General features: G+C 37.7%; 1 protein-coding gene across 4 annotated transcripts in view; it reads right to left on the bottom strand.

The window, feature by feature from the left end:
* LOC129731927 (LIM/homeobox protein Lhx9-like) overlaps positions 1–23740 on the bottom strand; it is a 67417-nt gene that overhangs the window by 21406 nt on the left and 22271 nt on the right. For 3 of the 4 annotated variants that reach the window (XM_055692317.1, XM_055692319.1, XM_055692318.1), the window contains exons 2-5: positions 22635–23009; positions 22056–22190; positions 4297–4497; positions 3936–4126 (exon numbers count right to left, since the gene is read on the bottom strand). In XM_055692317.1, coding sequence (XP_055548292.1) covers positions 3936–4126; positions 4297–4497; positions 22056–22190; positions 22635–22714 — 607 coding nt within the window. In that variant the 5' untranslated portion in view covers positions 22715–23009. The remainder of the gene's footprint in view (positions 1–3935; positions 4127–4296; positions 4498–22055; positions 22191–22634; positions 23010–23740) is intronic. The other variant, XM_055692316.1, reaches the window with a different exon arrangement.

The following is a 23740-nucleotide window of genomic DNA, read 5'->3' as shown; positions in this document are numbered from 1 at the left end:
TATAGATTGCCCGCTTTACTGAACTTAAAATGTAAGTCATATGGGTCAGAATTCGTGAAACGGATCACTAAAAATCGCGATGTTTAATTTTTTCAAATAAATATTAGAAACTTCAAGAGTTTCACTCGGGAAGTTGATTTTCCAATTTTTACTGAATTTGAGTAAGTTTTCAAATTGTTATTGTCATTTGAAATTTAGGTTATTTTTTTTAAATAAACATATCTTTAAGAATATTGCATCGATTTTAATGAAATTTTCACAGCAGATGCATCCCAAGTTGTAGTTTCTGAAAATATTTTTTCTGAACGAAAAATATTTTTTTCAATAGTAACTATTTAAAACAATATGTAGAAAAACTTTGTTCTGGGGCGCTGAAAAATATGAAAAAAATCACAAGTATTTTTGACGAAATTTCGAAATTGTCCTGAAAATCTCGAGTTGGTGATATTTTTTGTTCAAAAGATATGGGGTTTCAAAGTTGGTGGCGCAACCCATTTTCAAACGAGAAGCTAGCAAGCGGTATCACTATTGACAATCCCAGTTCAGTTATGTGTAAAAACTCTGTAAGGCTTGCAAACTAAGTTTGATAGAAATGATTTTTAGCCGCAGAACGGTCAGAATATGCTTAGTCTGTTACCCGATTTAATGACGAAGATATTAAACTTTATGCCCCAAACAACTCGCAAGTCTACCTACACACTTTACTAACAAACCATGTAAAATTTAGTTAGGGTCAACCGTACAGAACGCACCAGTGAGTTAAGATTGCTCACGCTTTTACTTTTAGTCATTATGAAGCGCTTTTTGATATGAGAACTGAAGAAAGCTGGGTTTATGGGCGTTTCTCGTTTGAAAATGCGTTGCGGCACCAACTTTGAAACCCCATATCTTTTCAACAAAAAATATCACCAACTCGAAATTTCCAGGACAGTTTTAAAATTTCGTCAAAAATACTCATGATTTTTTTTCAGATTTTTCAATGCACCAGAACATAATTTTTCAACATATTGTTTTAAATAGTTACTATTGAAAAAATATTTTTTTGTCCAAAGAAAATATTTTCAGAAACTAGAATTCAGGATGCATCTGCTATGAAAACTTCATTAAAATCGATGCAATATTCTTAAAGATATGTTTATTTAAAACAAATATTGACCCAAATTTTAAATGACAATAACAAATTGAAAACTTACTGAAATTCAGTAAAAATTGGAAAATCAACTTCCCGAGCGAAACTCTTGAAGTTTTTAATATTTATTTGAAAAAATTAGACATCGCGATTTTTAGTGATCCGCTTCACGAATTCTGACCCATATGACAAAAACGAAATTAGTTCGTAAAGTAGGAAAAGTTTACTATACTCAAAATTTAAGAAAAACTTTTTTGCCTTAAGAGATAAAGGAATAATTCATTCAGAAAAGTCGTAGAAAATTCAAAAAAATGAAACTTCGTTGAACAAAAAAAATCCTATCTTCATTAGGTACAAAGTTATAGAGTATATTATTTGGAACTTACTCAAAATTTAGTTTTTTGTACTTAACTTTTATTAGTTTCATTTTACACAAAAGTGTTGTTCGGAGGAATTGTTAGGGCACACAAAACTCACATGTTTGTCACAGACCATACACCTTCAGGACTTTTCCTTACAAAGTTATAACATATTTTAGTTTTTTTTCGATAACTTCAAGAACGTACATATAGGTTAGAAAGAGGCAAATGGAATCGTGATGTCAATACTCTTCCTTGAACTTGAGCTGAAGTAGTATAAAATTTTGTAGGTTCCATTTCTCCCAATCCACCCATATTATAGGAGGGCTAGCCTATGTCACAGTAGGTTTTCATATATTAAAAATACTAACTTTCTTGTGTTGAGAGATAGAGGAATGGTTTATTTGGCACAGTGTTAGATCGTAAAAAAAATGAAACTTAAATTTGGTTTTTTTGTACTTAACTTTTGTAAGTTATATTTTACAATAAAAAAGTTGTTCTAAAGAACCATTTGGGCACATAAAACACACGTTCTTGTTTAAGAACACATATCTCCAGGACTTTTCCTTACAAAGTTAAAGTATATTTGAGCTTATTTTTTCGAGTTTTTGCCTTATTGGACCACTGTGCATGATGGTCTATGCCAAAGCACAATGCCAATGTCACAAAATATCAAAAAATTGGTCGCAATGACGAAAATACCCAACACGAAAAAAAAAATGCCAAAGCAGTGAGGTCGTGGCTAGTGTGGGCCGTCATAGCACCTTATGAGCAACTTTGATGCCCTCAACCGACGTAAGTCAAGAACGGACATCTAGTCCTACTTCCGCCTGGTTCCCACCAGACAATGAACTCGGAACGTGCTCGGAGGCCTACTAGGCTTTACAGTTCGGAGATTCCTGCTCCGAGTACACCCTCGCCGTTTCAAGCCGTAGTCACAAGACTTTACTAAGAGAGTTTAATGGAGCTGCCAGTCCAAAGACCTTAACAAAATCCGACTCACATCCGTTTGCTACACTTCCAGTTGCCATAATTGGGACTTTGCTGGCATCAGCCTCAATGGGCGAGTTAGTGCGTTTGGTTGATAGTTGATAGGTGCGGCACTACTCGCTCCTTAGAGAGTACTTGTTACTTTTGTGAGGAGTCGACGACGTAGTGTCCAAATCTCACCATTCCTACGCTATCTCCCGCTGCTGGTCAGGTACTGTTTGGTTACTATCAGGGATCACACACACATTGCATTACGCCCCGACTCTAATATGAATGGATTAGATTCACTACCAGGGTTTTTTCTTATGAGTTTTTGAAAGGTGTCAAAAACTTGAAAAAAAGTGTGTGCGTTTTTAGGGGAAAAATCTTGCGCATAAGTTTTAGGTAAAAACAACGATTTTAGTTTAGTTAAATTCCTAATTTTCACTAATACTCTACGAATTGTCTGATTTTGTCATTCGGATGCCTCCTAATTTATCGAAAAGTTTGTCTCTACATCAATGTAAATCATAGATCATATGTGCTTATGATTACAGGTGAGAAAGAAGGTACTGAAAATACCTTTTGGAAAAAACTTAGAAATCAAGGAGTTTTTTGAAATTGACTAGACGTCCTGAACATCTTTTAGACTCGTTCAAATCGCCGATCTGAATACAAATGTCTTTAAGAAGTTAGTCAACGGCTAAAAACTTTTTAAAAGCCAGTACTACTAAAAAAGTAGCTATCACAATTGAACCATTTTTATGAAAGAAATCAAAATAATGGAAAAAACGACATCAGTAAGTTTATGTTTCAAAAAATTATCGGGCTTTGGGAATCTTTGAAATCTACCTAATGCCATAAAGCTTAAGGTTAACCGGAAATTCAAAATTTTTATGTGGGTGCTTGCAGTCAAAGAGATGAAAAGGTGAGCTGAGATTGATAATACTTTTTTTTGGACGTGGATAGATTTAATAACTATTTACCCAACCCTCTAGTACCCATGCCCGATGGATTTCGGTAAAAACACTATAAATCTTTATAAACATTTTTCAAGTATTTATAAAAGATTTATAGTGATTTTACTGAACCCGAGGCACGGATTGATTCATACTCGATCAAAATTCGATTGGTCAAACTATATTGATCATGAACCGTGCGCCTGCAAAATTTTAGATTATCTCCAATGACTTCAATATGAGCGGGATCGAGCCTTGATGGGTTCAAACAAAATAATTACATATTTTAATTAATACTTGAATTGTTTGTGTTCTTAAAAAAATATCGTCTGCTGATACAATGATTACATTATTCCAAACATAGACTCTCAACTTTAATTGATGAATTCGTCATTTGTAAATCTTCAATTTTTTGTTTGCCAATCGTATTGCACATCTTAATAAAGATGGTTTAGATAAATTATTGAAATCGACTTTTAAAATGCTATAGATGAAACAAAATTTCAAACGTGAACTTACCTAACCGCAGAGGCGTTCCGGCATCCAGTGCGTCATGCTGCGAAGGTGGCTGATTTTGCTGTTGCTGCTGCGAGTCTAGCAACTGCGGTGTAGGCTTTCGCTTTCGAGGTCGTCCCTTTTGGGAATGCTGCTGGGGCTGTATGGGCTGATGTCCGCCGGGGTAAAACTGTGGTGAAATTGTTTCTGGTTCACTGGTTGGTGTGGTTTAAGGAAAATGGCAAGTGCGGTGTGTTGTGTTAGCGAGATTCGAAGAACGATAATTGTACGATCAGACAGCAGGATGTGGGAACCAATATTATACACATTTTAGGAAGGATTATCATATACGTTACTGGCCGTCGCGCCGGTTAACAATGCTTACCTCAGAACGTCGGTATCGTAGTGCTCCCCGCAGAAGATGCGTCCTTCTCGAATACCGGCGGTGTCACCGCCTCGCAGCAGTTGGCCACATATTGCACAAGAGAAACAGTTTACGTGGAAAATTAAATCCTTGGCTCGCATCACCAACTCGGATGCGCTGATACCGGATCCGCAACGAGCACAGCGACGGGACGAGAAATGCCTGCCAATGAGAAAGATAAACTCTGTGTCACAATTGGTTCCAACTGGCCGAGAATAATTCAAAACAATATTTTCTGTCATACCAGGCTTTAAAAGCACCTTTTCAGACATGCATTTTATTCAAAGAAGCATTCATCAGGCCAACAAATGCTGACATTTTTCCATCAGTTGATGTATACAATGTTCGTATCCCGGTTCAGAATACTGCTCGTTAGTTAAGATGTAACCTCACAACATACAATTAATAGTGCATTAAAATTCCTGGAATCGAACAAATCCTTTCCTTGCCAAACAAGGTTCGTTTCGATCATTGCTCCTTCAACCGTTAGATCCAATCGCTTCAAGTCGATCCTCTCGAGCCCAACCGAACATGGTGACGAACCATCGTCAAAAGTTGGAACCCCCACCCATCCGTTGATGTATATTCATGCATCAGACATTTCATCGTTGTCTTTAGTTTTCCAGCGAAGTAGCTTCCCCATTGTAGTTGACGGACCAGCTTTTTTGCAAACAATGAAATCATGCATAGAAAGCAGACATGAACACATGATATGTTGGTTGCTTCATCAGGAGATGGCTTTCGGGAAGCTCACGCGCGAACCGCGACTCTATATGGGATAAAGGTTCCACCCTCTGGTCGCGTCTCCGCTTTAGCTTCGGCAGTCTGGGTCAGACGTTGGCTAACTCTGGAATGGTCGAACGTCCACAACCAATACGGTTAAAGGTATATCTGTTCAGCCCCGTGAGACGCGGCAGAGCGGCCACCGCGTTGTTTCACCGGTACAGTTTGCCTCGTAAACAACCCTCATGATCCATGGGAGATGAGCGCGCGGGCGGGGATACCACGATGCGGATTAAAAATAAAGACAGAATCGTACATTTTCAACTGATGATGCTCTTGTGTCTGAAGGATGCTAATTCCAGTGATGCCATTTTTGTTTGGCGAAGTATGTTCTATCAAAGTTATGAAGAATGAATAGACGAGAACTATGTCGTGAGCAAAAAGAAAATATGGAAAAAAGCGAATAGAAGTCATATGGAATACGATAAACCCACATTCCTGCCAACACTATTTCGATTGCGACCGGCGAACGGAAGCAGACGTGCCGAGCAAAAGTCGTTACCAGCACGAGTGCGCGATGAAAACGTTTTGTTTTCAACAGCCCCAGTAGAGATGAATCTTCTCCTCTCCAGCCCGGGCACACCCGCTGTCCCATTTGGCGAGGCTCCCGCGAAAAGGAACACTCCGTTTTGCCAAGTCCCTTCCATTCTCCAGCCCCCTCCGTCAGAATACGGCTATATAAACGCTTTTGTGTCACCCATGAAAGGAAATATGGCCGTTCTGCACCGGGAGCGACTCGCTCCTGTGGGCCCAAGAGGAACGGATAAGAAGCTTGGATTCGTGGAAAGCATATTATAGTAGTCACATTTTGCATTGAATTGAATTCGGTAAACGAATCGAATTCTGATATCGATTGAATGGAACCCCGGCAGACACACGACGAATGAAGATTTCCGCTGTACGGTAGCGGCCATGAAAAGTAGTATTGAAATCACGATGCCTGATTTGAACCAGTTCTCAAACGTCCTTCCCCAGAGCAGCAAGGGGGATTCTCGGTTTGAAACTGTCCGAAATACTGAAACTGGTTCTGTTCTGGAAACTGGTCCTGTTCAGGAACCGCTACCCAAGAGTACTTTGTAAGCTCTTCATGAATTTTTAAACAATTTTATTTTATTGTTTTCCAAATTTATACAGCAGCAGAGATGTTTGCGGTTTTTGCTTCGTTCCCCGATTCCCGGCGTATTCGCACGTTATCCAATTGATAGTATTTGCAGTTGCAGAATTCACAAGCACCGGAGAATCGATCCGGTCCCGATGGTGAAAACAATGTTAAATGCCTTCTCGCCGATGTCAACGAAGGGCCGCGGAGACGCGAAGCGAACCGGGGATGCTGCAGAGGGCCACATTGGAGCACGTATATAAAATTTTCAAAATGGCAACAATTTTCATGCGTCGCACCGGATGACCGAGCAGCGGGATGTTGTCCTGTTGCAAACTTGTTCTCTGCACTTAGTTCGCGTTCGCGTATCGAATGATTTTGGCCTCCGCCGTTCCGAGTGCTGCAGATACCGTGTGAGTAACGGCAACTGCTTTACAGCCTTCCGCCGCCATACCGCCTGACGAGATGCGTGTGCAGCCGTTTGGGGTATGATTTAAACGACCGGCGGCAGTTCTGATGGGCTGCGAGAAGAATGATGGTGAAAACACAATGGGGTTTGTGCGGTTGCTTCGCAGGAATTTCCTATGAATTGTGTGCAATTTTATGGTAATCCCAGGTAGTTGCTTAAATGCATTCTCGAGCGAAAGGGGACGGATATTGTATCGTTGTAATCGTGCACGTACGGGCTGCAGAATGACATAGATAGAAATGCCACGACGTGGTCGATTGTGTAGATAGAACAGGTCTTAGACCTGAGGTCTAGGAAGACCGCAGTGCAGTATTTCTTAGGGGAATTCATAGCCATCCTCGTTTGCGATCCTCATCGGCTTTAACTTTTCTATACTAGCCGAGATTCGATTAAAGGACGACTGATTTATAACATATTGATTTAGGAAAGAAATTAGTAGGAATGAAGCTTTTTTTATTTTCTAGAAATGCTGTTTTGAGTGACGTTAAAATTATATATACGCGAATTGTAATAAACTATTATGTTCTCCCATCCGTATTTTTCAAATATTTGATCTTCTCTGCTTGAAAACAAGGTATGATAGCAATTGTAAGAGCAAACTGTGTTTGAAATGATTGACATTAAAAAGCTTTTTTACTAATAAGGTAGGTCTTACTTGAAAATTCTTTGAACATCATCAAAAGAAGTTGTTTCATGAGAGCTGATACTTTTTAGCGCTTTTGCATGAAAGTGAAAAATGGTGACCATACACGTTGGTGTCACCATGACAAGGAATTATTTCACAACCATGAAAAAATCATTCTCTCTTTCTTCGTTTTTTCATTGTTCGTGAAGAAAATAAAGTAAAGTCATCCTTCAGACGAAGTGAAACGTGATCGTTTGATTTTCACCGTTTCCAATTTTCAGGAAATTTATTAACCTGAGCTTTGTGTATGAACTGTAATTTTGTAAATTCGGTTTGTGTACTGTACTGTAGCGCTATTACACGAATGAAGAGAGCTGGCAACACAGCCAATGGAACAAATCCGCGTTTTTACTCGCTCCGATTATTTTCTTTTTTCTATGTTATTCAACAAGATGTGTCCATGAAAGTTGGCAAATTTTTTCCTTTTTGTACTATCGCGTGTGTCAGTAGTGAAATATATTCGGAAAAAGTTAGATATAGAGTGAAAATTTACTTAGAAGATTTGTGATTTGTGAAAATGTAATGGCTGAATCAAGAGAAGCCGTTTCGTTGTGTGTATGAGTTTCGTGTTCGTGTAAAGGAGATGGAGGAGACTCGTGTGTGTCAACTTGAGGGCATATTGCTCTCTATAACGCTAAAGCATAGCACTAAGAAATAAGTAGAAATTTGCTTGAACTATTCTATCAGGTTGCATGTAGAGTAATTTTGTATTTCATTGTTAAAATTTTACTGAAACCTGATCTCATTTCATAGTTTCCGATCATTGATGCACAAGCGAAGTAGAAAAAAAACAAGTACTACCGTTTTCCAATTGGAAACGGTTAACTGTCCCACTGCTATATTCTCGACTAAATTGTTTTCCTCTCTTTCACACTTGATGAACGAGTGGAAACGTGGCATCAAAGTATGAGTGTTGGCAGGAGCTGATATGATTTATTCTGATACCGCAACGGTCTGCAATGGTGAACAATTTTCATATTTTGTCATAAGAATTTGGTACAGGTGTTTTTGAGCAGATTATGTGAACTGCTGTTGTATAAGAAAGATGACAGGCAATTAGATTGTATCCGTTCTCGTTAGAATGTGATACTGTTTTCTTTTTGCTGTTCGCATGATTCGACTTTTCACGCGCACAGATTTATCGTTTTAGGTGTTATGCCTCACGATTCCTGTGGCGGTGGGTTCGTGCGTCATTTAATGTAGAATTCGGTGTAATACTTTTCCACTAGAGTTGTTCGTTTCTAGTTGCGAGCTGCATCTGAATTTTACTTGCACCGCGTAAGAAAGTGTATTTGGATTTTGGAATACTTAAAAATTCCTAAAAAACAAACAATGCGACGGTTTTATTTTGTAAGACATGTTCTCTTACTTCTATTTTGGATTTCTTTAGCTTCTGAATATTTTTTTCTAGCTTCCACGCAAATTAAGGTAAAATTTTTTAAAGATGACACGGGTTCGAAACCATAAAACCAATTTTGACAACATTGGCATTTTGCAAATTTATTAGGAATGTAATACTGTTACTTATGCTTACATGCTTTTTTTCGAGCTTTGGATGCATGGATGTTGCCAAATTTAAAATTTAATAGGAATATTCCCTCGCGCGTCTACGCAAACGATAATCGCGTTGTTACTACTTATTTGTCCTTACGCCGGTTGCCGTAGTATGAATGATAATATTGATTGTGATTAACGGTTAAACAGACTATTGACAGACTACCCTACACGCAAAACTCGGATTTTCCATCCATCAGTCTACGTGAAAATAACGTTTCGTTGCTACCCGTGTGTACGGCGCGCGTATTTACGAGATTGATAGCTTCCATATCGGTACGTCGTGTTGAAATCGTATATAACTTGCTAGAGGCTAGCTATCCGGCAAACTTTGTCCAGCTCTTTTATACTTTCTTCATCTTAACTCTGGCCATTAACGACAGTTTCACTTGTTTTTTTTTCAGCTAGCTGGCATCCCGCCATGTTTCGAGGACTAACATCTCAGCGTGTGTGTAAACGAGATAGCATATCACCGCCACTTTTCATACGCATAACATAGCATCTGTCAATGGGGCCCGCAAATTGCGGATCCGCAGTGATGTTAGCTCCTAACGGAGCAAAGCAAATAGGATAGAGATGCCAGCTAGCTGTTTTTTTTTACCGAATATTCGTGACTTCAGGTGTGTTTTTCGCGGTATCATAGCGTTTTTTCTTTTAGGACAGACGAAGTTTTTACGAGAGACGTCGCTACTTGATCTGTAAGGTAGAAAACTAAATGTCCGGTTGACCAAACCCCTAAAGACTCCGCGTCGATACATCCCATGAGGTCGTATTATCTACAGATAAATCAACAACGTGCAATAGTTTTCGGTATAGAGAGGATCACCTTACGAGGAGATGTCCGATTAAGTCCAGTATCTTTGCGTATGCTTATTATTGCGGTGTTACTTCATCAAACTGAAAAAGTTCGGAACACATTATGAATTTCGTGGCGGATGTAATGAACTTGTAGGCGCGACATTTAGTCTAAAGAACTCGACACTCGAAATTAGTGAATCGTTTACCAAAACGAACCCTGCTGTATATACTGCCCTTTCTCCAACATCCCAGTGATTTCTCGTGGAAGTGCAGAGGTGTTCTCGGCTTCCAATAAAGCGAGTATCACGTCAACATATTCCCATACAAACTCCTTCTTCGACCTGCATTCGGATGCGGCCGGCGCTGGTATTGCCTTACATAAAGAATAAGATCTCCAGTTTTTACACATTGAGGATGCATGTTGGTCCCGAGCATCATTTGTTGGTTCTCTGTGTAATTACAGCTGATCTGGCAATAACGGAGTAGCAACCGCGGGCGGTCAATCATGCCCTAATGCTCATGTACTGTAGCGCTATTGCACGAATGATTCAACAGAGTATAAGCAATTACCCAAGCAACAATTGAAACATAATAAAAAATAAATTGTGATCATTTGTTGCACTAATGAAATTCCGAGGTTTTAAGAAACCTTTTTTGTTACTACGATGAAATTGTAAAGAAACAAGCAACAACTAAAGTTGCATCGCTGCTTCGTAAAACTTTACACCAACAACGTCATTCGCGTGGTTGGATTTGTTGTTGAAACATGTAAACGGCATTTGAAAACCTAACCTTCACTGAATAGATCTAGTGGGTGGAGCATATAGGTTGCCAACGTGATGCTTGCGAGATACACAAAACAAACACACAACAATACTTCTAAAAGTTGCTGTCAGGTTCTGAAGCCATGTAATTGCAACTTATGCTCGATCGTTCGCCTTATATTTGTTTTTGAGATGAAGTTATTTACTGCGTTGTAACTTTTGCGTACTTGGACTAGAAGTCGTCCAAAACGTGTGGGACTCTAAAACGATATGAGATAAATTGCTTTGAATTTGTTAATCACGCTGAGGTGCTGATGAATTGAAGAATCAAAATTTATAAGGGAAGCGAAATTTGAAACTGAGCCATAAACTTGCAAGTGCTTCTACAGCAAATGACGTAAATAGTAAAAACGAGAGAATTGAATAGAAATTGATAACTGGAGTTGAATCCTCATCAAATTTCTGGAAATACTCAAAGATAAATCGCTATACAGACAATCTTTTTCCATTCTGACCATTTGCCAATTGACAATCTTACTATTTCTATTGCGCCCTAGTTCAATGCACCTTCGTAGCGAAAATTTTATTATGCAGCATTTACCATGTTGTTATCAAATTCCATGCATAAGTTCATACACATTGCGGTTTCATTCTTGAAACTTGTGTTGAAACAACAAAAATGTTGCAATTGGCTCCGCCTCCTGCACTTTTTTTGTCAAGAAACTGAGATGTAACTGCAACTTAGTTTCGCATGAGAATTTGTTGCTGTGAGGCAAAAAGTTCATAATCGAAACATATTTTGCTGCTTGGGTATGGTTTACACGAAGAGTATAACGCAATGAGTACACTGGTAAACACAGATTTTAGTAGTGCTCAAACTGGAATAGTAGGAGGTTTCACACAAGTCACGACCGTATAACTGACGAAGAATACGCACACTCTCCGGCAAACAATTTTGTTGATTTATAGCTTGTAAAAAAGCTGCTATTTAAAGGATTTCGGCTAAACTACAGCTTAATAAGCTGTTACATATCACAGTTGTTCGTCAAGTTGGTATTAACAAATGCTTTGTTGAGAATGTTTCATTAATGAGAAATAAAGTCTACTATTATTTGTTCAAATCAAATAACTCTCCATTGAATAGCCCACATGGAATTTGATTTGTGCAACTCGGAACTGTTGAACAACACAACTGATGCAAATTTCTCAACATCACGAATGAACGCTTTTATATTATCAATGCGATTTTTAGTTTATGGGGTTATGGGTACAAATATTAAGTTTTATTATAGGCACGTTCGCATGAGAAGTTGATAAACTCGTTCAAAAAATTGATCGCAGGCTGCATATTTATTATTGTGCTAAGTAGGTAAGTATGTATGTACGCTAATAATTGACTTTTTAAAGTATGGCTAAATCAAGAATCGCATTGATTTTTCCTATTGATAGTAAACGCAGGACGGTTGAATTAATTGTCTTCAAAGCTGGGAATCAATCGAATTGTGCCTTTTTCCGTGTTTTCTTCGAAGGCAGAACAGCTTGGATATTCTAATAAACATTTCCTTGGGCAATTAGTGACGCCGGATAGAAGCTCGTTCAGTTTCTCGTCATTGCGAATTGCCACTTGCACGAAGATTCTCGTTCTATTTAGGCTGACCAGACGTCCCGTTTTGAACGGGACAGTACCGTTTTTAGGACCATTTTTTACCGTCCCGTCTTTTGCCATATTGTATCGTTTTTGGATACTTCTTGAGAAAATTTTCGAAAAAAGGATGGTTTCGATTTCAGTGGCAGTTTAGGTCCGTCAAGGGCAAACGTCGACAAGAACGGAATCCTGGATGGTGAGTTCGTTCCATGTGATCGTTCACAAGCGAGGAGAGCAATAAATTTTGCTTAAGAAACAGGGGATAAAAACAAAATCTTAGTTTAAATGGAACTCAAATTTATTTCCTAATTCATATTCCTTTTAGAGAGCGAGTAATGACACTATAACCATAAGCTAAAAATGCTAGGACCAGAGTTAGTACTCAAGTTCCAACCGTAAAGGGCTATTCCCACTGCTTCCGTTCAGGGACCGGGCCGTGTCCGGGACATTCCATGCATTTACACTGCGCCGTGCTTGAACCGTGCCTGCGCTGCGCTCTGGCTGAGAAATGTTGATGTGTGTATGTGAAAGAACGTCTTCCTCTTTTTTTCATACCGCAGTTCACTCCGCGCGAAATTGTCACTACAACATACACGCGTCCACCCGAGTGCCTTCCGTGCACTCTCCGGCCAACACAAAGTATCGTCGGCAACGATAGTTTTTCTCTCGCACTGCGGCAGCACGACGGCAACTCAACGCTGCCCCAGTCTGGGCACGGCGCGTCGGTGTGAATGCGTTCATAAGAACGCATGCAATCAATCTCAAACGAGCCCGGACGACACACGGAACAGCCACGGCCCGGTCCCGGCCCGGTCCCGGAGCGGAAGCAGTAGGAATAGCCCTTAACAGTTGAAGCGAGTAAAGGCGCTATATCACAGAACAGATATGCAACTTCGAACAAAACTCTGCAGCAAATCGGTGCTCAAGTTTTCGCATTAATTTTTTGCTGTTCCATCCTAAATTAAGTTTACAGTGCATCGTTCGAACAGTTCGCTCCAATAGTTTGAACATGCACCAAAAAACAATTTTTTAGCTTTAATGACCAGGCAAAAAGGCGATCTTGAATAGTTAAATCTATCAAAATCAAGTTAAGACAGGATCGCATTCAAGAAATCTTTAAAGTGGAAATTCAGAAACAATTCACAATCAACGTCAATAAACTAAAAACCTTTCAACCTTTCAAACATTTTATATACCTAACATTGCTAGAAATGCATATCAGACGCGCTGTACCAGCACTGCTTACGACATTAGGTACAATGTGAAAAAATGATTGTCGTTAGTCAAGATATTCAGTTTTCAACTTGGGCAACAAGGAAATTAATTAAAAATAAATCTACATAAAAACCGTTGCGCGTATGCGGGTGGTACTGTACGTTTATCATGAAAAGGCACTCTCGCTATACCAGTACCGGGGAGAACAAAGGATTCTCTCGATGAAAAAGCGGCGAGGGCTCATACAGTCCTTTTGTTGAATAAATGGAATATAAGCGTAATGAAATTTCGAGTGTAAAATGCATTCTCTCTACCGCTAGATGTCGATACCTTAAATAAAGAGATTTTGTCTCGTTTTTGGTTCTTCAGTTGAACAGATGTGGCTATATCCTTGGTTTCCAAACCCGAACATAAGGAGGAAATACCTCTGTTCCATCCCAGGAGATTGGCCAACAAAGGAGTGTACTTTCTTAGATTTGTCACTCCCAACCAATTATATTACTTCTTACATACGGATCGGTTGGTACGGATCAGTGCTGAGAATATTCACTGTCATGATATTCAAAAGCAGCGATTTTCAGCCGTCTTCTTATGGATAATCATACTACCCATGCGACCGTTGATATTCATGATACCAAACAACCGATGAACACCGACAAGATAAACTTCAACACTCGTGTTGATATTTTGATCGTCAAAAATGAAAATCATATCAAAATAGTGAAAATCAAAATCAACCTTATTTGACCATTTATACCTCACTGGGCAGTATACAGCGTCTGAACAGATTTGCACTACTTGGATTGATAATCACCAAAGCTTCTTTGAATATCATTACGAGGCCTTTGATATTCATTCCACTGATCTGTCATTGAATATGAAAAACGATATTCATGCATCGTCGCAATGAACATAAATTACTGAGTTGCATCAGAGAATAAATGTGCTGACACTGAGATTAATTCAATTCATTTACTCATGAATAAACATTGATATTCTAAGGCACTGGTACGGATTGTCCACGTGCTTAGATAATATTGTATTATATTGCGCGACACAGTAGGCCTGGCCGTTGACAAGAAAAATGTATGAAAATCGTTTTTTTCAAATGGTGGATATCATTTTCCAGGATCCTTTCAAGTGTAGACTAGACTAGACTAGACTCCTTGAGAAAATTTTCCAGTAAAGCTTCAATGAGCACAGAGTCCGTGACAGTTACAAACCGTTCAAATATTTACAAAATGGAAAACAAGCTTCTAAGCTGCCATGAATTTGTGGAAGTTACTGGTTCATTTCGTACCCTCTTTCACCGCGCTACTGGAATGTCCTATCTATCATGAACGCGATTGCCAATTGCGATCGTGTTAAGCAACAGAACGAGACAAAGCAATGAATAATTGTTTGCATATGAATCTTCTATTATCTCTGGCAGCGTTCCCCACGAACTCCAACACTTCCACAGCAGGGTACATTGCAGACGCCATATCGGTAGGTACTCCTATACCAACCCGCATAATTTACGGGTACTGGCCGTGGCGTTAGCAGTCTTAGGACTAACTGTATATCTTCCTCTACGGTTACCACCCACGTAGTAGGAACGGAATCACAGGAAACACGAAGAATGATTGGTCGGCGTGCGACCGAACCAAGCGCCATTTAAAAAAAAAAGAGTTTTTAACACAAGTGGATGTGAAAACTAATAATTTATCTTTCATGAAAAAATTAAATCATTTGAATAGTTCACTGTGATATAGCAAAAATTCTCTGTACTAGCTTACCGAAAACTTACGGGGTGGTGAAATTTTGATCGCCGATGCCAATCGATGTTTATGGCACATGGTTCAGTTTGGTTGCTCGCCGACCGAATTTGAACTGGAACCAATTTTAAAATAGACACCCAAATCCCGCGAAAGTCAATGGACAAACGAATGATGATGAGATGAAATAAGTCCATGCGATTATCTTAAATATCTACGGAGGGAACTAACGCGACAAGTGGATGGGGCCACGCACACGGTATAATGGAAGAAAGTAAAAAAGGTTGAGTTGCACTAAGCGTTTTTCTAGGTATAAAGACAAACGCTGCGCGCGAAGTGAATTAAGATGACATCGAGGAAACAAGCAGGACACGGACAAGCGACAGAGCAGCCAAGTTTAGCCTTCCGTACTATCGCTGTTACCAGGAGAGCTCGAAATCGTGCTTCGAACAGTTTTACGCATGATGCGCGGCCATTTCGAAGCAACGCAATATACTGAGTCCGCAGGATGTCTGTGTGTAATGTATAGTACTCAATTTTTTATTCGTTGTTACTACCTATGTGAGTGGGGATTTCGACTTTGGGTTTACAAATGTTTACAAATTACGTAACACAAGAAACGCATTTTTGATCGCTTATTTATATATCAATTTCATGAAAAATGAAATTGCTTCACACTCCCTTTCTTCCCCCTTAAGTGTTTCGTAATTTGGAAGCAACCCCTCGAAGTTTGTTTTGCTGAAGAAAAGTTCGCTTGTCTTATCTTATCTTATCTTATCTTTGTTTTGCTGAAGAAAAGTTACGCTTTTTACGAGCAGGGGAAAAGGGAATCAGTGATAAAATTGACACCCTAAGCCATTTAACACTACAACCATGAGTCGATAACGCACATTAACTGAGCCACTAATGGTTGATACAATAAACAAGAATAAGTACTTAAATATAAATTTTTTAGGCTTTTATGAGCTTTTTTAAGAGCAGTTTTTTGGGGCTAAAATGGACACGTGTGGGTAGAATGAATGTTGTTCCATAACACGTGACACACTTATGCATTCAAAACAGTTGAATTTTCACCGTTTGTCGTAGAATTAATAACAATATATGAATTAATAACGTAAGAAATTGGGAAACGGCGAATGCTTGTTTAAAGGACATTCCGCATTCAACGGCACGTTTAGGTCATCGGTTCATCGGTCAGAGTTTACCTTTGTGTTTTTCTGATAGCGGAACTGCTCCATTATTAATCTCATTATGCCGATATTCACGAAGAATGCACGGATTAAACACGTAATTTTCACGAAATCATTGAACAAATAAACTAAATATGCTTACGTGCTCTTATGGAATCGTTCAGCATTGTATATTAAGTAAAATTAGCTAGATTTATCCTGAATTTTGTAAAACAAACCATTTTTCACAACGCTTCCATTTCCATATTCATCACACTGTCAATCATGAATGAATCACATTATCATGAATGAACGTAGCCGCAGCCCGTCGTAGCAGGTTACCTAGATATCCGCTGCAATTGTTTACGTCCAAAATTGGTAACCTAGGTAACCACTACAGTGTTGTAGATTTATGTCAATTATGTCGGAATAATTCAACATTTTCAGTATGATTTTTCGTATTAACAGAAACTGATTTGGCAACTTTTGATTTTCTTCAACGCAGTGAAAACATATGAAAATACATACAGTTGAAATTTAGGAATTGTAGAAATTCATCTCATATGTTTCTGCTAAGTCAAGCTTGTTTCAGGAAATTTGAGGTGAACAATTCAAAGATTAAAGCATTCTTAGTGTAGTGAGTGATTTTGTTGATGGATTAAAATAAAAAGTGGTCCGCTAGTGATGAAAAAAACTTTGGTTGGCTGCTGAACGAGTCCCGTTGTAGCCGTATAGAACGATGCGCGGATTTTGTTTTCTGAGGTAGGTGATTGAATCAAATGAGTTTTCGAGTGCAGATGCTTGACTATAATATCAAATTTAGTGCTTTCAAGTGAGTTTTTGGGGATTATACTTTATGAGGAATCTAAAGTGAACTAATAAGAATCCATTCCTTGGATTATCAGATTGGTTCAAGAAGATTATGTGTTTTTTTCCTGTTTTCAATTGTGTTTTTTCATATTGTATGAGATGAATATACACTAAAGTCGCTTTTTACGCGGGGGATACGTGCCGCGTAAAAAACCGCGTAAATTCCGGATGCAAACTGCTTAAACGGTTCAGGGTGATTGGAATAGTGTCCTTCGATAAGGAACTTTCATTGATTACACAGTGCAACAAAAATTGACTTTTTTCTGCCTTGGCTTCTATATAATTTTTTTGTGTATTTTTATGCAAAACTAAATTTCCCCGAGTTTGAACATATTTCAACTTAAGGTGCAACAATGGCGCCATTTTAAGTTTTTGAGAAATCGGTAATTTTTGATGTTTTTTCGACGCCATTTTGTTTTAAGACCAAATATCAAAATTCTAAGAGTTTGTCCACATATTGGCATCTTTTTACCCATCTTTTGAAAAAAAAAACAGATCTTAAATCGGACAAAAACTGAGCTTAAAACGGTGATTCTACGAAACCGGTTTTGGCATAGTTTTAGTATATTTCACAAAGCAAAATAATATCGATTATTTCTGAGCATTAATGGTAATTCGCTATTATCTTAAAGTGGTAGTCAAATTATATCTTATTTTGAGTAAAAAAGTCTCAGAAATCGAATAGTAGGTGTCTGATCTACGTAAAATGTCAGCAGATAAACATACTTTGTATTGTAGGGGAATTGGGGCAAAACTGACATTTTGCTGACATTTTACGTAGATCAGACACCTACCATTCGATTTCTAAGACATTTTTACTCAAAATAAGATATAATTTGTCTACCACTTTAAGATATTAGCGAATTACCATTAATGCTCAGAAATAATCGATATTATTTTGCTTATTATTTTGATGTCCGTGTTGTGCGTGAAAGTATACCATGGTTCGTTGTCTCGCAAGGGAGAGATTTCAAATTTCACCGCGGTGCTTTCAGGAAGCTCACCAGATAAAAATCGTCAGTCGTTCACATGGCGTTGATTAGCTCTTTAGTGTGAGAGTAGTTGTTTTCGCAGTGCAAGATTTTCTCCTGCACTCTAGAGGTTTTCTGAGGAGAAACGACAAGCATGCAGACCTTTATTATAAAATAAATGCACCTAAGAATCTGAGTACACCATTTGATTCGTTATGACGTCCAGAATCTCTGGTCAAAATTTTAAAATCATCGTACGGTACATTCTTGAGTAATGCCCTTATGAAGGTGAGCAATCCCACAAAAACGGACAATCAATTAAATCGACCATTTTTGATTTGGCTGACACTTTGCATACCTAGATGTTTCTATAGGCAAGAGATGCCATTTTGTGCTATTTGTTTAATTTTTTGGAACACGACTCATTTTTGAGAAGCTATTGAAAAATGCTATTTTTGAGAAGGTATTGATGATTTCAAATATTTTAGGAATAAAACTGTCTTCGGTAAAGTTGTTGATAGTAAATATGTCTTTCCGAAAAAATACACATATTTTTTTTGCGAAAAAAAGCTAAAATCAAAATTAAAAATAATTATCTAAAAAGCTCATGTTTTAAAAATCTAATTTTTTGTATATAAAAACTACAAAAGTTTACCTGAACACTGCAATTGGCCCGATCAGAGAGAAATCAGGAAAAAAAGTTATGATTTTTTGAAAAAAAAAAATTCAATTTTTTTTTTTTGAGGAAAACATTTTTTTTAGAAGAACAAAATTATTATCTACAATTTTTCCGAAGACACTATGTCAATCAAACAAACCATTTTGGCTGTAGAAATACTTTTATATTCCTATAGAGCACTCTATGGGGAATTAAAAATATTTTTACATAAAAAAGTATATAAAAAATATACTCTGTGAAAAAAAAATCTAAAAAGTTTTCAAAATATTACTTTTCTATTATGTTTTGACCATTATAGACAAAATTATAGACAAAAAACTGATTTTAAGGAATGGGTGTCCCACAAAAAACTCTATTTTGTCGTGTCCAACGTACAGATAGGACATCGCAGTATTAAGCAATTGTTTTTCTTTTAAATTTCTCCACAACTATGCTGAAGGAAGCAATTTGGAATATTTAAAATTAGATAAAATATTATTTTTACCTAATTGTTAGGTGGATTGATCGAAAAATGAAACTGCCAAAAATAAGGCCTTGTTCTTTGAAACAATTTTGCTGAAGACATTGAGTACATAAAATCAACATTTTACAGTCAAATCTAAAGCGATCACGATTTTTCGAATTCAGACCACTGTGCACTGTGGAATTTTCTTATAAATCTTTTCACCAATTGTAAATGTCTTGAAATATAATACTTGGAATATGTAGAAACTATTTTTGAAATTATTTCATAAAATGGTGGTTGTTAAACGTGCTTGACAACAAGTATTTCGTCGTTTTTATATCACTTTTTGGTACTTTACGACCTTCAAAAGGGCATAATTCAAAAAAGTACCGTACGATGATTTTGAAATTTTGACCAGTGGCGTACTCAGATTCTTTGGTGCATTTTATTTTATAATAACGGTCTGTGGGAGCACCGTGGATTCGGTTTCTCTTTTGGGACGAATCGTTACACCTCTTCGCCGTAAAGGATATCGGTTCCAAGAACATTGTATGAAAAAAACTTGGCGCAAAACTGTGACTGTGAAACATACATAAAGGGTGTGTTTTTCCGCTTTGTCTCTGTTGCAATTTTCTCCAAACGAATGAGAAAGTGCGAACCGATTTATGGGAGTTGCTTTCTTGGAAGTTCACTTTTGCTTGAGGGTCTTTGGCGATACGATTCTTGGGGAGTAAACAAAATTTGTTACAGTGCTACGGCTTCCTTGCCGCACATGAGGGTTGTGATTCATCGAGCAAGGCTAAGCATTCGCGAGATTCCACTGACTGATGAGTCAGATAACTATTTCTGAACGTTACTGAGCAAGTTTTTACTATGGTTTAAATTCAGGAATCAGTGGAAATTTGTGTGGCAATGACTGTATGGAAAAAAATTGATCATCGAATTTCAAAAACCGTATGTATATTTTGTTTATTGACCCAAAAAACATCTATGCAAAATTTCAGCTCAATCGGTCATGATTTAGAAGTGCCTCATAACGAAGTTGTGTTTTTCGACCCGGTTTTTGACTCGTTTGTTTTGTTTTTGCCCAGAGGACGAGAAAATATATCCTTGAAACGTCGGCCTAGACAAAGTAAAACGTGTTTAGAAGAAACCCGTGACCTAAGTTGCCATCATTGTCGAACCCATTAACTATTTATCGGTCAAACATTGCTGAACTTGAATGAACAAATAAACAATTGAACAAACGAACAAATAAAAAGAATACATGAACAAATGAATGAATGTACAAATGAACTATTAAACTTAGACAATATAACGAAACTTTATATTGTTTTTTTTTTTTTATTTATGTTGGATAATCGACAGTTTTCGGTGAAAACTGTCGATTATCCAACATAAATAAAATCAAGCGGTGATGATCTCAACGAAACAACTTTATATTGTAGAAATTAAAATAATAAAAATAGCCTATTTTCGCAAAGTTATCTATTATTTTATCATTTTGTTTTCCGTCATCTTTCGCGAAATACCTCTTGAGCTAATGCACGAAAAAATATTTATGTTGCAGAATTCTAGTGTTGATCATTTTTTAATTTTCACGAATTTGCAATATTAAATAATTACTCAGAGTATAAGAAACAAATTATACTTTCATTTCTCAAACTGCATTGGTATACTCATATAAAACCATACCCACCACAAATTATAATAATTAACTAAAATTCATTTGAAATAATGAACTCCTAATTGCTACGTCGTTATTTTTTTCGTATCATCAAAAGCTCTAAGTCAATAACTTTATAAGCACTTGCAACCGCGAATAACTTTAGTTATTATTTGATGGCGAAATAACTTATTATAGGCAAACAATCAATCAAACTCCGGATGATGTGAATAAAATAGCTGCTAACAATTTGATTGCACAACGGCACTCACCATGAATATCATTATCGTTTAATCCTTGAATAGCACAACGTTGCTCACGAGGGTTTTCCTCTATTATTAACCAATCAACCGGATGGGGAAAAACAGTATTCGATACCAATTAGTACATACATGTGAAAGAAATGTGGCTTGCGTAAAAAATTAAATTAGTTCTTACACCATGTTCCAGCTAGAGAAGTAAAAAGGAGCGTAACTACATCGAACAAGTGCATCAATTCCTAGCAACTGATTTTCCTCGAGGTTGTATGCAGACAATGATGATACGTCGACATTGAAAGAGCTCGAAAGCAACGAAAACAACAAAACCTTTAATAACAATGCAACTTACAGTCTTTTTTTTCTACACGCAGCACCGTAATTAGCGATAATTGTAAGGTGTGTGCAAATGGCGCATGAAAATGCGTGTAGTTATCGTTTGTTATTTTGCGCGATATTTTCAGCCAGCAAACCAGCCATCTTGAAGCCATCTTCAGCCATAACAAACCTCCCGCCCCTCCCTGGGCATACTGACAACAATTTACATCAGCTTTTCATGCGGCAATTACTATTTTCATTCCAACGGTTATGGCATATTTGAAACGCTTTTCCTGTCGTCATTTACGCAAAACAGACATTTACGGTGCCGGTCACAACAAACGACGGTTCAATATTATAGATATAAGGCGGCAAAAAAATTACCGATCAGAAATGGGTGGACAACCCTTGGGAGTATGATAAAAAAATGACAACAACAACAACAACAATACAGGAATGGTCGGTTTCGCGATCCACGCTTGGTCACCAGCCATCAAGTGCCGTTTGATGTTCGTCGTTGTGGAATTTTTGGGATTCGTTACATACGTTCGTGTCGGCGGTCCCCTCGGCACTCACCTGTAGTAATCATCCTTGCAGTAGATGTTGCCTTCCCGGGCGTAGCAGCTCAGTTCCGTTTCCAGGTTGGCCAGGCACTTGCAGCACCGCAGACACTGGTTGTGCCAGGCTCGGTCAGCTACCAGCAAATAGTATCTGAAAGTGGTAAGGTGTAACAGTAAACCGTTTACAAATTAGTTTGCACCAATTATGTTGCGCCATAAATGGTTATGTTTTCGTTTAAATCGATATGGAAGATCGAAACGTTTAAAAATGTGAACGGGAATTAATCTTCGTTTGCCAAATTGCGAAAGGTTATTGCATTTGGAAATATTTCGTTCGTATTTCTTCTAAGTTAGATATTTTTGGCTATTAAAGTGAAAAAAATCAAATCATGAGAATAATGATTATCTCCTTCCGATATGGTTAGCTGAAACTTTTTTTTCTACATTTAATTTAATCGAGGTAACAGATCGACAATGAGGTAGATTACGATCTGGATTCCATATAATTAATTGCCAAAAAGTCTGAACTGTTAAAAAACAACCAACCATTTTTTTTTTCAGAAGGTAAATGTTCGACGCCAAAACTGCCACTTACCTGTCTCTTATAGATATTCCACATCCGGCACACTTTTCTGGTGTCACGGCTTCGGCTGCCGCAATGAGATCCTTCAGCATATTTCCTCTCTTTCGGTCGTTTAGCGCAGGCTTTGCCGGTCGCAGAACTTTCTGCTTAAGCTGCGACGAGTGTTAGACCATATAAATTTAACTTAAAACGTGTCAATTAATTACACGGGATGACTGATGATGGCTGTTTGAGAAAGGGCTGACTGACGGCTTGAAGAAAATTTCCGGCAGCCGTTTTTGTGCCGTAAATCTATTGCTGCTGTGTTGGTTGATGATAATGATGGGCCTTTGATGTGGAATGTACAATACCATAGGGGCGATAACAGAAAGTCATACATGTTGGGGACTGTGGAAATGATAGAATAAAAATAATATGTGATTTGAATCTTCCTCTACGTATTTTGGGTAAATTATTCTAGATTCATCATCCGTTAAAGTATAATAGAATCAATTTTCCTACTTAATTCTATCTCATTTTATTTCGCGGGTCTGTTCGAATAATGTACTCTAATTGATCACTTTCCGAATGCTAAACATTGAATCCTAATTATAATAATTGTATTGGAGACTGTCAAACAAAATTAGTTAGTGCTTCGAAATAATACGCAGGAATTTTTGAACATCCGAACATCATAATCAAAATTTTATTGGTTACATTAGATTCATATTTAAATTCCCGAAAGTGCTTATTTTTACGAACTAGTTCGTTATTCGCTTAAGTTTTTTTTTGCATTTATACTGCACTAAAAGCATGTAAAACTTTCTAAAAGCATGTAAATGGTTTTTTTCAAAGATCAATCATCGAACGTTAATCCATTGAAATTACGGTAAAGTCCTGCTGTAATCAGTGCTTTTTCTTTGTATGTGTTGCTCAGAAGACAATACTGTTTAAAAAATTTTTTTGACACTATTATAAAAAGAATAGAAAAAATAGCTTTTAGGTCCCTCAGCGCTTCAACTAAAATTCGAAATTAGACATCTGGCCAATGTTATAAAATAATGGTTATAGCTGATCTCGAGGTTGGCTTAACAAGCCGGATATCGTATGTTCAGGCCTGGCTCGGGAAAGACTGTTAG

Source organism: Wyeomyia smithii, chromosome 3 (assembly GCF_029784165.1).
Source record: "Wyeomyia smithii strain HCP4-BCI-WySm-NY-G18 chromosome 3, ASM2978416v1, whole genome shotgun sequence".
In the NCBI taxonomy this organism is placed as follows: Eukaryota; Metazoa; Arthropoda; class Insecta; order Diptera; family Culicidae; genus Wyeomyia; species Wyeomyia smithii.
This window is presented reverse-complemented; position numbering and strand designations above follow the sequence as displayed.